The following is a 17,856-nucleotide window of genomic DNA, read 5'->3' as shown; positions in this document are numbered from 1 at the left end:
CACGCCACTAAGATGAATTCCAATATGATCAAAGGTTTGCCATCATCCATACAAATAAATTCATATACGATGCTTGCAGAACTCTCGCGTACACGTTACCGAGCATGGTCCATGCTTTACCTTGAAGCAGGGTTCTAGCCCCGAAAGAGTGATGGCAGCTGTTGCACTGATACATGAGCAGCTGGCATTGTGGTTTAGGGCGCAGTTACGAGTGAAGTACGTTCTAAGCATAATTTGGAGAAATAACTTGCGTCAGCAATAAACTTAGGCAGCAGGCGGGAACGAATGGACGCAATGGTCAGTAAAGAGGTTTAAAATCAGATGGAATGGCAGAACAGGACATTTGCGAGCAAAGAATGCATGGTGCTGTCGACACATATTGCCGTAAGCCATGCATTCTGTTTCTATACTTCTGTTTTGCTTTGTAGCGTGAGCTACACTGGCTGAGGTCGAGCAGTTTCGCGTCGCTCCTGGAGAGCCGCGCTGCTCATGCGCGAGGAGCAGTGACGGCACACGGCGCACAAAACTTTGCTGGCTGCCCGGCGTCTCTCACACACCCCACGCTTTCAGCGTCTTCGCCGACCTCCGCTCCTCACGTGGCGGCCCGGTCTACTTGATCATGCGAGGGGTGACGGGGTGTAGAACCGATGGCTCGTGCGTCGCAGCAACACCGGCGTGCGCCTGTGGAACCAGCTTAGCTCTGGGGCGATTGGTGACGCTGCGGCGGAGCCGCTTAATAAATACACATGTGTGACATAATTCGTATACCTTGAGCGTATCATTCAATGATAATCCAGCTAGCCCTACACAACCAAGAAAGCTAAGGATAACCAGCTGAACCTTAGCTCACGCTACGTATATCTTGGCATAGCCGAGCTAAGCCACTGCTAATTTTTACCATCCGGCGGCGCCCGGCTGTGTTATCAGTGCTTCAAGCAAAGTGCGTGTATCCCTTCCTTTCTTTTGAATGCCGCACGGTCAATCTTAGTGTTAAATAGAAAGAGTGTTCGGCCCTGACGTCACTAGCCTAGCACAATCTTCTTTGATCGCCAGTGTTCTCGTTGTAATTCAACCTTTCGAGAAACAGTCGCGCCGAAAGATAAATGCCCGCACAGCAGCAGCCGCGATATTCGATTCGCCGACACTCTGCTGCGCACGTCACTTTGTGGACTGCTGCTAAGCCTCCTGTGTATTCTTCTAGTTGTTAGGGGAGCACAAGCTCGCTCCAATAAACTTGCTTTTCCTTCAAGGCAGCTGCGTCGTCTTTGGTTACATGACAATATGAACAGTTTAAAGTCGTTACATGCATCGGTCATATGCAATAGGGAATAAGTCACGGATGATGATGACGATGATGAGTGAAAGCGACTGAATAAAATGTTTATTCGAGCTGACTAAAAATAAATGAAAAGAACCGAAAAGTGGGTGGCTTTTCTCAGTCCAGAAAGCCGCGAGCTGCCGCCGCTCCAAGAATATTTCTGTTGCTAATGTTTCAATTGCTCCTTAACTACAACCGAGCTGAAACTGCGCCAAGTATAACACATTCCTATATGAGAACGCTCTGTCCGTGCAAGCAGTCGTGGGAGATAGCTTGAATCTACAAATCGGACTTTTCTTTTAAATTAAAAACTAAGCATATCGTGTACCACAATAATGTACACCAAATCAATTCTCGCTTTATTCAGTTTCAAACCGAAGCTGTTCATAACTCACTGCACTGGGGTTCGTGTCATCGTCCGTTGACAAAATACCCTTTGCGACAAGACCAACTTCCTCGCAAATGCTCTGCAGCTCCATCTAAAGGCGACTCAGAAAACATCTTAGTGCGACTGGTCACTAAGACGACACTGCCATTATGCCGAATTTTATTTATCGTCTTCACTGCGGAGTTGCCATGGCTGACCCATGTATGGGCTCACCCATATATGGCCACGTCAGGAATTCGGCATATGAGGCCATATATGGCACACATCCATATACGGCCTCACCCATATATCACCACGTCAAGAATTGGACATATAAATTCATATATGGCACACCCATATGTGGCATGTTCTTATATGGTCATTTATGCCCAATGCCTGACGTGGCCATACATTGCAATTTTTATATTTAACCATTAATGGCACTTTCATAAGGGTGTAAAAAATTGTTATTTCGCGGGTAATGTCCACACATGGTCTCATACGGGAGCAGTATGACTGTTACACGAGTTGGAGATAACGCATGCAACTCGTATTCTATCGTAAGTAACACGAAACAAGTTATATTGCATTGGGGTGTTCAAACAACTACATAACCGTGAGAAATTTTATTTCACAGGTATCATGGATAACCATCACGCGCAATTTTGATTCAAATAGCACAAAGCCGCCGCTCGTTAGCAGCTGCATCCCAAGGCCGCCATAAAACGGAAATCGCCATGTTTAGCTGCCAGAATAAAACTGCAGTCTTCGGAAGTTTCATTAGGCGAAGGTATTAAGAAAAAACTGAAAAACCACATATTCACACGGTCGCATTTTTTTCTTGCATTGTTATTTAGTCAGATTTGTATTTTAACAGCTTCGGCTGTCCAATCAGGGCTCAGTAATAATCATGTTTTTTTATGTCGATCATATCGACACAGCTCAAGCGAGCGCTTGCCTTTGTGCCTGTCTTTGTTCTTGCGGTTCCCGCTGGCAGAACATACAAGTACATGGCAGAAGAAATTTTAAAACGCGCGACAGAGGACGAAAGAGCTATGCTTGATGATAAGGAAGCTCTAATCGCCGAACTGGTCTTCACTCCCTTCTCAATTCGGGGGAGGGGGTTACCTGAAACTTGTGTGTTGTGCCTGAGACAACGCTTATCGGAGCCGTCGCATCCCTGGAGCCCCGGCTCACATGTTTGAAAGAAACACGGACGGCCGCACTTGCTTGTTTAAGGGCCATGTAGACAAAATACAAGTTTGGTCCATTCGAAACATTGCCATAACAAATAAACAATAACTAATTTTAACGCAAACTTCCCACAAACTTCCCAAAAATAAACTAACGGTTTGGAATTCAGCAGCCACATTTTAGCGCTGCCATGTGACATAACGGGGATTAGTTCGTTCGATTTGTGGCCGTCGAAAAAATCTGGTAGTAGGGCAGCGCATCATGTGGTTTCGTTTTGTTGTACTATGTTGTACTGTCTAACAGCTTGCCTGTAGATAATATGGTCATTGCTCTGCTTTGGCACCGTCGCCAGTGACGTCGCCGCTGACGATGTATAGCGGGAGAACTTCAAGCTATGTCCACATTTGTGGTTTATCTTCGTGAAAGAATGTCCATCGCTGCGGGAATACAGTGAAACGGGTTATCAGAGGCTACTTCTTTCATATTAAGCAAGTATTTGTGTATTATTTTGCAAACAAAAACATAGGCCCTTTATACCAAAGCTGGGTAGGCGCGAAAGCAATAAAGATGATTTGGATCAATGGATTTCAAATTGAATAAATACAGCGTACACAAACATTTCCAAACGTTTGCAGTGTTCAAAAAAAAAACACTGGCTCTTCCAGTCCCGGTGTCCCTTTCAACCTTATCACTGGCCCTGCGCAGGAGCCTTGTTTGCTCCCACCTTGGCACGCACTTGCATTGTTTACAATGGTCGGACATGGGCCCTCCAACTTTGTTTTTCTTTTATCATGTCGTACCAACTGGCCCACCTCAAGTTGTGGCCAAGCTAGTGGTAATAACTATTGAAAACACCCCGCTTACTACAACTTTCACGCGATGAGGGCATTGAAAATCATAGATTGGGCGTGCCGAAGAAGGCGGAGCAAGCGGTAATGGCGTATGCCAATGGACACGTCAGCAGCCAAGTTCGTGTCTCCAAGAGCCCTGAACAGGCGGTCAGTTGGCAGAGAACATTCACAGGCACACATTAGAGTAGCAGACGAACAAGCGGGTGGTGCGGCTTGGCTCTCGAGGTAGCATGGTAGTAGGAAATATGGGAAGTTACGAGAAAGAGGCGTCTCTTTGTCATAGTATAGCGATTTGATTCATCGGTTGCAAAAAACTGCTCACCATACTCATGCGCTTGGTAGGAGCAGCAGACCAAGTGGTGTAGAGTTACCTAGACGATGTTTTCTTCCTCATCAACAGTGATCCCCCGTCAGAATCAGGGGGCGAACAAAATCACGACCCATTCCACTCTGTGAAACTGGATGACCAGAGACGGTCTTTAGCACACGACATACAGGTGACGCGGAATTTGAGCGAAATGTATTAGCAAGTTGTGTTTCTCTTGAGCGTTGACGGCAGTAGGAAAACACACACGCACGCAGACGCTATTTTGGCTCTACCGATTTTTAAAATGTTTCCTTATTGACAACTAATCCACTCAAAATGTATATGCAAGTGTATAAGCTTGAGGTCAAAGTCACGTTTTGATCTTGCGAATGCCTCACATTAAAATAATTTATCGAATCATGTGTTAAAGGCACGGTTACTAGTGATAACCGTGCAAACTTAAAATTCCCCTCGGCCGCCCTATCAGGAGACCGCTACGTCACGCACTACGCTACACACTAGCAGAGCAGTTGGCTCTTTCACTCTCTTTCACTTTCACTTTCCTGGCCACGGCAGTCGCTTTTCTGATCATGGAGGCGAAAACGAAAACGCCCGTGTGTTCGAGATTTCGGCGCACGTTAAAGATCCACAGGGGGTCAAAATTAATCCGGAGCCCTCCACTACGGCGCCCCTCATCACCTGTGCAGCGTCGGCGCGTTAAACCTCATAATCAATCAATCAATCTTTCACTTTCACTTTTGCAGTGGAGCTGTTATAGGCCTCGAGCGCCGCCTGTAGGGGCGCCACTGAAATCCCCGTAGTGGCTCGTTTCAAAAGTAGTCGCGGGAGTCTCCGGCCCACTCACCACTGTCGACGCCGCTTTCGCGATACGTTCACGACGGAGATATACTGTTTGTATGCGTTAGAAATACCTATTTATGTGGAGCAGTTACTCTGTTCGCAAATATGGTGTAATCACGGGGGTGTAAATGTTTCCGATGCGGTACATTCGGTCCGTACATGCGCCAGGCGTGTGTCACAGGCCGGCGTCGCGAAACCGGCATATGCATGGAGCCGATTGTAATTCCACTGCCCGGAAATTTCCTAACAGCATCCCGTAAGCAGTGTTTCTTCAGATGGTCATGCTACGGCTATACACTACGATTTAAATTGTTTTTGTGTGTTTACATAACCTATAGTGGAGCATTCATACCTACCACGCCGGTTACGCTTAATACATTAGATATTGATCACTACCCCTGGCAAGCCAGTGCGCCATAAATTTCACAAACATTCTACTAAATATGTGCCCTGGATAATGCAAAATTCTACGAGGGCATCAGAACACGACAAAAAAATAATGCCGGGTCGCCTTGTCGCGAGGTGAGCGCTCGCAATCGATCATCTGCTACATAAGTCTTCCGCTAGCAGCGCGGAGACGGGCTTATAGGGTATCGGCGTCCGCGTCTAATGCTTCTTTGAAACATCACCATACGACACCGGGAGCCTGCAGAGTCTAGCACTAACAATCTGAGGGCCTTCTCAGATACCACACTCTTCCAATGACACATTTTCTCGCTTGTGAAGTTAATGTATACTTACGCGTCCGCCGAATGATCAGCTGTTTGTTGAAGTCGAAAAACAAAAGGAAAGTGAACGGGCAGCTTGTGTGGGGGATCACTAAAACGTTCATTCCTTTATTTCGCTTCGCATTTGCACGCAATGATAACTAAGCGTCCCCCTCCCTCCACGCCCCCCCCCCCCCCAAGTCTTGCGAAATATCCGGACGATTTCGCATACCGATACCGATACCGATACCGATTCGCGATACCGGACGATTTCGCATCTAAATCGTCCGGTGAGCCCTACCTTGCTTATGTTTCTATAAACGTCTTTAGCATTTCCGAAGCAGCATTGGGTTTTTTTCATTCCTGTGTGAGTTGTTCTGTTTCTTCCGGACTTGGCAGACCATTTATTTTTCCGTGGTTTCATTAACTTTATTTATTTATTCAACTTACTAAATTCGCCCAGAGGGCATTGTTGTAGGAGATACATAAGAAAAAAATTCAGTGGACAAATGTAATCATGAAACTTTCCTTGACCCTTGCTACAAGGCGTGAATGGGCACATCTTTAACGAACTACAGCCTTGGAATATACCTTTTCGCGTGGTTTATATTCCCATAAAAGGCACAAGTTATTGTCAGATATTGAGTAATCATATCCCCGAAACATTTTTCTACGACATATATTCGATACAAGGCCACATTCGTTGTCTGCGCTGCAAAACGAAACCAACCTCTCACAGTACCACCATCAGGTCTAAACGAGGCGACAATAGAATTCACTTGTTCCTGAAGTATTCGGAGGTGACAGTGGAATATTGCTGCTACCGTCGCCGACTCCAGTAAGAGCGACCTAGAAGCACGCGGAACCGCGTCCCCGGTTCGGTCTTGTTGGCGTTCAAGCACTCTACCAAGGCGCAGCTGTTTTTTGAAGTGCCCCAAACGTACTATTTGCTTACACACATAACCATAATAAGTTGTTCAGGGCGCGGAAAAGCTGAAAGAAGCGAAAGTGAACCGAAACACTGCATGAGTCTCTATCATCCACTGAGCGCGCATACCGTAAGCACCGCGGAGAAGCGGCGGCAGGCGGCGCAGCGATCGCGAAGCTCGAGGCGTATAGGCTAACTCCGACGTTGTTTTTGCGCCCGTAGGACAAGAAAAGCCTCTCCCCTCCCCTCACTTCGGTACACCCTCTCCCTTCGGCAATCTTCACTCCTCCAGCGCTTCATATTTCGATATAAGATGGCGTGCACTGCCGCTGGAAAGATGTCTTCCCAGCAATGCGGCTGTGTTTATAAGTGAAGACGATTTTGAGGAGAAAGGTGCAAGCTTCATCTTTAAAAGCTGGCTTTCCCGCACCGTGTGTTGCACAGAGAAGCCTGCTCACAACCCCGCTGGAAAGCTTCCCCGGTGCGACGGCGCAATGTGAGCGGGAGTTGGAGGCCAACCAATAATCCACAAACAGACCCACTGAACATACAACTCCACAGAGTGGAATGACAGTAAATTTTGGGGAGTCCCCTTCCCCCTCTTCCCTCCTCCGGCGCAAGCGGCGATGTGCGCTTGCTTTTATTGTTGGCTCTTTCACCCTCACTACGCTCTTTCACTTTCAATTTTTAAGAGAGAGCGGAGTCGTAGGAAGCTTCGCTGTAAAACCTCAATCATAGTCTATCCGCATCGCCCGCGGAGAAACCAACGAGTGCGCGAGTTAGTGACATCGCGCAACGTGATATGCCGTACGCGACCCGAATAGGTGGCTCGGTTCGTATTGTCGGTAGCGACGCCACCGACGTGCACGTAACAGCTGATGTCAGCACCGACATCAGCGGGAACTACTTCGCTGGTACTGGTAGAAAGATCTCGGACGAGCACCACTCACCCTCGTAGAAGTCGTCGGCGCACAGGGTTTTCCCCGTGACCACGTTGAGCTCCGGGAAGGAGCGCTGCCCTTCATCTGCGATCTCCTTAGCCAGGGCAACGTCCAACTTGGCGGGGCGATGTACCACTCGGCCCAGAACGTGCTGCGAGTGCGTAGGCGTACGTATGAAAAAGTGGTGTGCGACCGACAAAGTTCCAGACTAATTACAAAATCTCGCGGCCAGCTTGTAACGACGCGGAAAGTGCCAGTGTAAAGAAAAAGACCATCTTTAGTTGCAATGCGCCAGGTATCTGCGCCAACAGGTCATGTAAACTTGCCAGTCGGTCCATTTTGCGAGATTGAAAAAACTGGCCGACGACCACGCACGAATAGCTGCGACTGACCTGTTCATGGACTGGTCGGCACAATCACGGAAGCGGTTTGATAGCGTACCAGAGCGAAGCACGCTCGCATACCGAACCCGCATTCCCAAGAACGCGTATAGTGCGCCGGAGCGGCTCCTAAAAGGCTTTCATCGAAGTCTTACGTTCTCTTTTAGCTTGCCGTCATAGACGTTTTGCTACCGCTCCACACCGCAACGCTTCACTATCTCAAATACGACGTAGCCTCACCTCGTTTCTTCATACATTCGCATCGGGGTACTTTTCGCGCGCAATGTCTTAGCAAGCCCGCGCTCTAGTGCCTCTTCGACCTGCACATTTTACGCCTAGTCATAGGAAATATTCTTTTACTGCGCAATTCTTATTGCGCGAACAATACACGAGGCATGTTGGCAAAATTTTGCTCCGTCGATCTGTGGACACAAAGCGATAGAAGCACAGAGAATGACAGCGCGCGTGCGGAAAGCAGCATGGGGCCCAAGCCGAGCTCTGAGCCAGCGACGAGATAGGTGGCGCTGCATTCGCGCCACTGCCCCTTCATGACGAGCCCGTCGTCCGGCTTCTCGACGCATCCCGTCAGCGCTTGTATACGCCTTGTAAAATGCAGTGGGCAGCGAGTGTAAAGACGAGTGGGCGGCAAGAGAGGGTGGAATATGAATGACGGTGAGGAACTGCCGATACTGGGGTGCAGCAAAAGGAGCGGCAGGCCGCAAATGCCGCTGCTAAAGCGAGCAAACGTGACCACAGAGACGCTTATAGTACGCAAAGCACGATTCACGCGGTGTGCAAAAGGCACGTGAGAAACGCCGTTTTATAGGCTTCTAAATCCGGGACAAGGCGTGCATGTCCGGCCGAGCCTCCTGTTCGCAATAGAGAGCGAACAGGTGCCCACGCGTTCTTAAAGATCTGACAATGGATCTTCCATTAATTTCTATTACAACTCCGCCTTCTCCTACGAATCTCCACCGCGAAGGGGTATTTGGGCCAGCGCAACTACTTCCACTTGCGTTCTTTTTTTAAGTGCAGAGGCCTTTAGGGGCCCGCCTTGTCGTCGTAGCTCGCTCGCTGGACCACGGCGTTCCGTCGTAGCGGCTGTCGTCGCGGCGTAACCCGGAGGCTTCAAAAACCAAGCGTTCGAAACTAGGCTGGCTCTTGTCATACATCTACCCATTGTTTAGCGCAAAGAAAACTGTATACATTTGAGACAAAATATACGTAACTAACCGGCAGCGTCCGCGTTCATTGAGTTAGGAACGCTCGTTGGATTGGTTTTTATGATAGTAAGCGAAAAAAGGGGCAGTGCAATGCCGGCACGTGCGGGAAGAAAAGCTAGCACAAAAAGAACAGAGCCCTCGCTGGCGCTGTTTCAGGCAGGGGGCGTGCGAGCACAGCGGAGGCGGGAAATATGAATTGCATGGGGTGGTATACGGACAACGGCGCCACAGCCCATTATGGCGAATCAATGCTCGGCACTTCCGACAGCCTTCACATTGAGTGGAACGGATTTAATTTTTTTCGTTTCTATATCAACGGTGTTCCCTCTGTGTCACGGCATCACTGCACTCTATCCTGCACACTGTAAAAGCGACGCTTGATAAAGGGGGAGCCGGACACGAACCCGCCGGTGTTCGGACATAACGGCTTGCTGTTATAAATGTTTCTGTGACTCATGCTTGTTTGATCAAACGGCAACTATGCGTATGAAAACTTGCGTGTGAAACGCTCAGAACTTAACAGCAATAGTAGTTGTGGTTCGAGGGGAAGTAAAAGAAAAGGAAATGCACTGGGGATACTTTGGAGCTCGGCAGGGAGCTCTGAAACCTTACCAGGTCCAGTTCCTCCCTGAGCAAGCCATTCACGGCACCCGTGCTCACCACGACAGACCCGGGCGGTACGCCTGCAGGGCAAGACGGAAGCACCTTCTCACAAAACGTTATAATACAGTGCAGTTTTTCACCTCACTGGGGCGATTCTAAACCGTCCATGCGAAGGATAGCTATGGTTTGGTTTAGTGGCCCGAGAAAAGCCCGTATGCTCTGTAAAACATTCCAGCTTCAAATAATCTTTGCGAGTAGTTATGAAGTAACGCACTTTATAAAAAATAAAAATAACTGGCCATTTACCGTATTTTCGCGCGTATGACCCGCACCAGAAACGCGAAAATTTCAGTGCCAAAGTAGGCATGCGGATAATACGCGGGGTTTTTCTTTGGTGCAGCTTCACGGCAATGCACGTTGTGGCGTGAAGCTCCCTACGCAGTAACACGCACTAAGCCTTCCATGGCAGCGATTGCGCAAAACATACAAGGAAAAGGGGGAAAAAACAAGGACGAAAACAACAAAAAACAAAAAGAACACGCATGGAACCGAATATGACCTTGTGTACAACAGTGAGGACTGAGGATCAAGTGATAGCTCTAGCGAGAACTGTAACACAGAGTGAATTGTGACTTTCGCCTTGCATTCAGTGTGTTCTACTTGCTAAATATACGCTTTTTATGAGTAGATAGTATGCGACGTGCTGCTTGAGCAGTAGCTTTGGTGCAGCCTTTCCTGTATCAAATGTGCGGGCAATACGTGAGTGTTTTTTTTTTTTTTCCAGCGGGCTGAAAGTAGGGTGCAGATTACATGTAGGGGCTGGTTATACGCGCGAAAATACGTTACTCCTGAAGTGACAATCTCTGTTCAGGAAAATGCTTAAATCCGCCAAGCAAAACACATCCGGCAATTTTCAAACAATGGCGAAGCTTGCAAGCTGGACGCGGCTTGAACCGGTACACTTGTCGAAGAATTAGGTGCATGCATTACGATTAATGAGAGTTAGTTTTTGTAGCCAAACCAACAAAAAATCACAAACGATCATTCTCTGCTGACAAGACCTTCAGTTACAGCTGTTGACGTACAGCCATAGTAACGCGCTACGCCCCAAAAGTTGTAGTTTTAAAAAACGAGAAGAAAACTAGCCGAGCTTCACTGACTTAGCTTCGCGAACGCTGATGTTAACAGCGAAGCAGCCCGGTGTTCCCTAATCGCAAGACTAAGCTACACAGCATTTCTCAAAGCCAGCAGATCGACTCCCGTTCGCTTTCCTTCGCGAGCCAACTCTCGCTGGCTCTCTCGACGGGCGGCTTCTGGTTCCGGAGAGCGCGCGACTTTACCAAGTTTCCGAACATTCGAGGAACGACCGCCAAGCGTGGTCGTCTATATATGCGCGCTCCTCCGCGCCATCTATTGGAGGTGCCCTCTCCAATTGACCGACTCATCTCCTCTCCTTGACTCCACCCACCAGCCCTGGGCGCCAGCTCCCCCTCTCCTCTCTACGCTGCACGTGTGCTTGGCGCTCGATCTCCCCCTCGCCAGGCTATGCCCTCTCCACATAGCTGCGCCCGCGTTACCACACCTCGTCCCATGACAGCCTCGACTAAGAAAAGTTTCGCTGTGAAAACCCAATCAGAAGATGAGTTAAGCGGTGCCCCGAAAAATCCCGGGTCATCTCCACTAACGTGGAACCTTGGGAGAGGAGAAGCATGCAGTGTACAAGCGTATTCTTGGTGCCTTAGCATTTTTTCCAACGGAGATGAAACCGTTCGTGGGTAGAGGTATACAACTCTGCTGTAAAAGTCACTTGTCTTTGAAGCATGAAGCTCTCTAGAGCGAGGCGTAAACGAGTGTCCCGGTGTTGTTTTACCACGCGTTACGTTCTAGCGCGAGGCGTAAACGAGTTTCCCGGTGCTTTAGTACCGTGACTACATAAGACGACGATTACGACGACGTTTACTACGACGTTTACGACGACGTTTACGACGACTTTTACGAAGTCAGGAGGCGCCAACAGCCCCAGCCGCTAAGGGGCTTCACCCTTAAAAACTAATGCATACGTGTATATTCGACCGGGGCCATGGTCTGAGAAATTAGTAAGCATGGTGTTTAATACCAAAATGTACAATTCACAGGTACATTGATTACAACGAACTAGAACGCATATTCTAGTTCGGCCGGTGCATCCGCTGAACTAGAACAGAATCTGGGTTACATCTGGAGCTACAGTCACTCGCCATCATGAGGCCGTTGGAATGTTTACCATTCATACTTGGCTCAGCCTGTTACACGGCTCCTTGTGGCTCCTTACTGTCACATTTTTTTTTTCATTGTTGTTTTAATCTAAAATTTTAGCTATAAAATACAAATCAAAACCGAAGTTATAATCACGTGACCGGCAAGCATGGTTTCTTGTTGCGCCACGCGGTTGCCGTCCCGCGCTGTCCAATATACGCCACAACACACTCGATGAGCGAGTGCGCCCACTCATCATCAGCAGCGGCAGCATAATCATCATAAACTTGATTGAGAAAGAGGGAAGGGAGGGTAGGAGGGAGAAACTACGGGGAAGCTTTTTTTTTCTAGGGCCCCTGCGGCGCTTGCCCCGGCCCTGTTCGATGCCACCTGCTGATCGCCCTTAGCAGCCTGTGAACCCGAGTCACACAGCCCGTCAGGTGTACACTTGTCGCACAAGAGCATTCTCACCTCCGCACCGGAGGTACGTGAATCGCTGTGTGCCGGAGTGCGAAAGTCGAGATGACAGTTGATGTCTGATCGTGACATTTCATCCGCGAGCATGAGATCGGTCGATACCCGAGGAAGCTTGTTATTACCCGCGGAGCTCTCACTACGCTTCGGCACGGCGGCTCATTTTACAGCGAAAGCTTGCGGCGGTGGTCGATGTCAGCCCGACTCAGCATCGCGTCGACTTTTGTAGCGTGAGCTACACTGGCCGAGGTTGAGCAGTTTCGCGTGGCTCCTGGGGAGCCGTGCTGCGCAGGCGCGAGGGGCAGTTACGCCTCACGGCGCACAGTTAGCGCGCTGGAGCCGCAGCCGCCGCGACTGGATTGGATTGGATTGGATTGAAATAAATTTGATTGGATTTGAATAAATTAAATTGGATTGTATTGGATTGAATTGGATGGGAAATCCTTTTAGCAACAATAAGCATGATAATCAGCCATCCCTAGACAGCCAGGAAACCTAAGAATAGCCAGCTGATCCTTAGCTCACGCTACATATATCTTGGCATAGCCGAGCTAAGCCACTGCTACTTTTTTTAGTCTCCAGTCTCTCGCAAATGTTCTGTATCTCTCAATTTAATGTGGTTATATCGTGCAAAAAATCATACTGAGACTGGTGGCTAGGACGACTCTATAATAACGCCCAATTACATATACTTGTCCCCGTTAGTTAGTCCACGTGAAGTTGTTAACGTTACAGAATTCCCTGCTGCAGCCAGTACATAGCCCACTACGGAGGGAGTACGGTTAGAGAAAACAGCTGCGGGTCGTGTTTTATCAGAACTACACCAAGAAAAACTATGTGAGAATAGACTCTAACACAACTCTAAAATACTCCGAGCTTTGTGTACTTTTAACAGCAGAGCGCTTAGGCCGACACAAATCCGTCCGATATACTCTCAAGAAAAGATTTGGTTAGGGAGGTCCCGGGAATCAAGCCCGGGACCTTTACGGTGGGAATCCGGCAACGTGACCACTAAGCCACCCCCCATGCCCGAAGGTACGGGGTTAGCAGCGCCGTGGAACGATAACAAATGCAGGCAAATTGGAAAGAACAAAAAACGCTTCCCGTAGTCGCAATGGAACCAGAATCCTTCAACAGGAATTGAAGGACTCTGATCGAACCTAAGTCACTTGCGTCATAAAACCGGAGTCTATGCGATTGAGGTATTATCGCATTCCGGGCGCACAGCATTTCCTTTGGGTTCGTAGCACGGGCGTTGGCGTTGGACTTGGCCGCGGGTTCTATAGCGCGTGCTAATGCGGTCCGCTGTGGGAGATGTGGGAAAGCCTGTGGACGAAATGATCTGGGCCTACTAGTCTTGGAGAACTTTCAGCGGCAAATTCGAAAATAAGTGTGAAGTAATGACATGTGGAGCGTAAACCCGGCGCCCTACTAAACAACTTCAAAGGAAACTTAGGTCGGCACAACCGACCATTGAAGGAATAGTCATCGGAGTAACACTCAGGGACAGGAAACGAGCTTCCTGGATCAGAGAAAAAATTACAGTAGAAGATAGCAAAGTATGCCTAAGAAAAAGAAATGGACTTGGGCTGGGCGGAATGGCAACTGGTGGACTGCCAGGGTGACAGAGTGGACCCCGAGAGACGGGTCTAGGAAAAGAGAGAGGCCTATTACACGATGAGGGGACGAAATAAGGAAATTCAGAGGCGAAAAAATGGACTCGAGTGGCGCGGGACAGGAGGTCGATGGTTGAGGCCTTCGTCCTGCAGTGGACCTAGTGGGCTTCTGATGATGTTGATGATGCAACGTCCGAGTCTCTCTGGCGAAGGGAGAGGGGCCACCAGCTCTGCTGTTTCTCCAACCTTGCACAAATAGTGCAAGCTGCGGCAATTTTTTATGCTTATAACATAGTTCACGGTGAAGGTGTAAATATGGGGAAATTCCCTTTTTTTGACAAAAAAAGCCCACACCCTTCCGTCTAACGACGTCTATGGTTGAACGCAAAGATTTACGGTGATGGGTTCCCTGGTTAGCCAATCCCACGCTGTGAGTATATTCTAATCTCGAAGTACGCACCACTTTTTTAGGATATACCTACAGCAACTCTGAGGTGGGCACTCCGTAGGCCTAACGTTCGGGTTTGGGGTGTACGGCGCGAATCAGAACCTGCTGGTCGACGTTCACTTGGACCATGTCGAAATGGAGCAATCGGATAGACGTCGGCTTTATAACGCGACGGACTGAGGTTCTATTACGGCCATGGGAAGCGTTTTTTTCCTTCCCTTCACCAACGATCATTCATCATCATCATCATCGTCAGAGAAAGTTGGCTTTCCTGCGGGGCGTATTCGCGTACAATGGCATCAGTGAGGACATGACAGCTTCGCCTTAATATCCATTTACTTCTACGGGAGGGACATGGCCAGCACCATGCTTGTCCGCTAGAATAAAAAACCTAGTCCGTCCAAGTTTATCCTTGTTAACAGAGCTAATTAACTAGGGAGTAGACTCAATCGCAAATTACAAACAAACGCCTTTTGTTCCGCGCGTAGATTCGTCGATTAAGGTACAACACTTCGCAGCTTCGCGGCTCGTCCTGCTTCACAAAGCGGATGGACTGAGAATGTTTAAAGAAGATATAGTCTTTCTTGGGCCACGTAAACGCAGCAATTTTGTCTTTCTGTGTGTCCATCCGTCCGTCCGTCGGTCCGTCTGTCTGTCTGTCTGTCTGTCTGTCTGTCTGTCTGTCTGTCTGTCTGTCTGTCTGTCTGTCTGTCTGTCTGTCTGTCTGTCTGTCTGTCTGTCTGTTACTCGGTTGAGCCACCAGGCCAAAGTGAAACGAAAGCTCCACAATACTCTTATATACTCACAGCCTAATCTGAACGTCTAAGACCGGGCTTAGCGTTAATAGTTGTCAACATTGCTGAATAAGAACAAGAGATTACGCAAATGTAATAGAGCAAATCAATCCATAAAAGATATTTGCAGTGTTACTTCATTGAAAAATTCGTGAATGCTTGGTTTTTACGATAGCGAATGGAATACTACATCAACGGCAGAAAATCGTCGCCTGCTGTTGGCAGCGCTACCTCCTGGCGGCATTTAAGAAACCAAACGGCAATACCAATGAAAGGTTCCACTAGATAGGTTCCACGTTCCGCTTACAGCGCTCGCGCAGTAGGGGAACGTGGTTCTATAAACGTTGTAGTAGGGTGCCTCAATTCACATTCTTTTTCCAGGAACCGAGGCTCAGAGCTTGACGCCTCACTTGTGCCCCTAATAGTACATGCGAGACGGGCATCAGTTAGTAAGCCCAGCTGCCGACCTTATTGCCTTTCCCCGCCGCGGTGGCTCAGTGGCTAAGGCATTGTGCCACTGAGCACGACTACGCGGGTTCGAATCCCGGCCGCGGCGGCCGCTTATCTGGTGGAGGCGGAAAGCAAAAACGCCCGTGTGTGCGAGATTTCGGCGCACGCTAAAGATCCCCGGATAGTCAAAATTAATCCGGAGCCCTCCACTACGGCGCGCCTCATCGCCTGCGTTGCGTCGGCGCGTTAAACCCTGCAATCAGACTTATTGCCCTCGTTAGCTGCACTGGGGTCACATCCCCACTTCTTTGAGCCAAAGAGTTGCTGTGGCGTCTTTCGATGCAACGAAATTGCACTTCGAGGCCTCTTCCTGCTTCATTCCAGGTAAGTTCAGAAGGAACATGAAGACAAAATGCAACTTCATTCAATTTGGCATAACTAGCCGTCGGTAACTCACTCAGCTGCACTGCAGCCACAAAACACTTCCTTTTTCGCCGAGAACAAACGCGAGAAAAACGTGAAACCTGGGAAGGGCGATGCATGCCGTGTAGAACTGTACTCTTCGCGCCTTGGCGATTTTGCTCACGCAGATGAAAACGGGGGGTAGAGGTATACAGCTTGGCTGAAAAGTACCTTGTCTATGAAGCACGAAGCGTTGTAGCGCGAGGCGTATGCAAGTGTCCCTGCGTTTTTTTAGTACGCGTTACGAAGATCTCTAGCGCGAAGCTTAAACAAGTTTCCCGGTGTTTTAGTAGGGTGACTACATGAGACGATGATGACGACGATGACGATCGCAGGAGACGCCAACGGCCCGAGCCGCTAAGGGGCTTCGCCCCTAATATCGAAAGGCGTTCAAATTTCGCGCTACAGTGAATGAATATGTGCAGGAGTGACGTCACATGGGCAAGCGCTAAAAGCGTAGTTACCAATGTGTTAACTCCCCGTTAGCATTCAAGAGATATGGTCAAACCGAAGTAGGTAGAGGCCCCACTCTATGTGTTGACCAAAGTCATGTTTCTTGGCGGTGGCTTACGTCGGCGTTCGCCAATCGCGCAAACAAGATTCTGTGACGTCACAGGGAAGTCGCCGGAAAGTGACCACTGTCACCAGAAAGTCGCCAAAAGCAGCCAAAAAGTCACTACGGCTCCATACGTTTCCCGTAAAACCTCAATTATATTTTTGAAGTTTCCGATAAAATTGGTGTCATTGTTACCTGGACAAAGAAGTATCTTTTAACGAGCCTAACTTACACTTTGTCTTCCGTTTCCGACTACCGTTTTTGTTTGCATTGCATACACTGGCTCAAATAAACACACTTTTCATCGTTTCTTCAGTCAAGAAAGAGGTATTTAATAATTATAGCCCGAAAGAAGAACTAATGCAATGCAACATTTGCGGCGGCCGCAACAACTAACTGCACTGACGCGCATACGAGATGCGATGTGATTGGACGATGTCCAAGGTTGGAATTCAAACCAGTCTCGGTTTCAATTTATTTTGCTGGTGAATAAAGTCGCGTAAACACAGCGAGAGTGGTCTAAACATGGCCTACAGACTCCAGACCACAACTGCGCTCGCAATCCCACAATGTTTGCAAATCACTTCAGTATCCCTCTAAAACATTTGCTTCCGGCGCTTGGGGGTGGTAGCAGACCAACGGTCATGCCGAGTTTCTGAGCACAACATAGTAAATACGTAGAGTATTGGAAAACCAACAGAAAGAAAAATGTTCCTGCATTTTCGCAGCCGCTCCATTTTGTAGCGACAATTTCCCGTGCAAGCCGGGTGAACTTCCGAAGCGTTGTAGTCGCACACAAGGGCCGAGCGCCAGCCCGGGGATTCACTTGTACCTACTTTACCGGTAGGTGCCCGGCGCCACCAAGGCACATGAATGCACATGGTGCCTTTCACAGCCAGGGTGGACGCTTAATTGGCAACCTCCTTTGGCAGGACATGCCGCCAGACTCTTTCAACCCCGGCAGTGGCGCAACGCGGCATGGTGGCCCGGGGCCCCACCAAATGGACAAGGGTCAGAGGCCTATCGCAAGGGCAAAGGCAGCTTTCCAGGCGTGGATTCCCCTTTCAAGGGTACGCACTCGACCAGGGACGCCTGTACCCATTGAAGAAACCGGTGGGTGCCCGGCGGTACCAAGATTAGA

The 17,856-nt window shown here is 48.8% G+C and overlaps 1 protein-coding gene across 1 annotated transcript in view; it reads right to left on the bottom strand.

Moving 5' to 3' along the window:
- Positions 1 to 17,856, bottom strand: part of LOC144138426 (uridine phosphorylase 1-like) — a 51,326-nt gene that overhangs the window by 6,982 nt on the left and 26,488 nt on the right. The window contains exons 5-6 of the mRNA XM_077670698.1: positions 9,690 to 9,760; positions 7,484 to 7,625 (exon numbers count right to left, since the gene is read on the bottom strand). Coding sequence (XP_077526824.1) covers positions 7,484 to 7,625; positions 9,690 to 9,760 — 213 coding nt within the window. The remainder of the gene's footprint in view (positions 1 to 7,483; positions 7,626 to 9,689; positions 9,761 to 17,856) is intronic.

Source organism: Haemaphysalis longicornis, unplaced genomic scaffold (assembly GCF_048455015.1).
Source record: "Haemaphysalis longicornis isolate Haplotype H1 unplaced genomic scaffold, Haemaphysalis longicornis Haplotype H1 scaffold_5, whole genome shotgun sequence".
Classification (NCBI taxonomy): domain Eukaryota; kingdom Metazoa; phylum Arthropoda; class Arachnida; order Ixodida; family Ixodidae; genus Haemaphysalis; species Haemaphysalis longicornis.
This window is presented reverse-complemented; position numbering and strand designations above follow the sequence as displayed.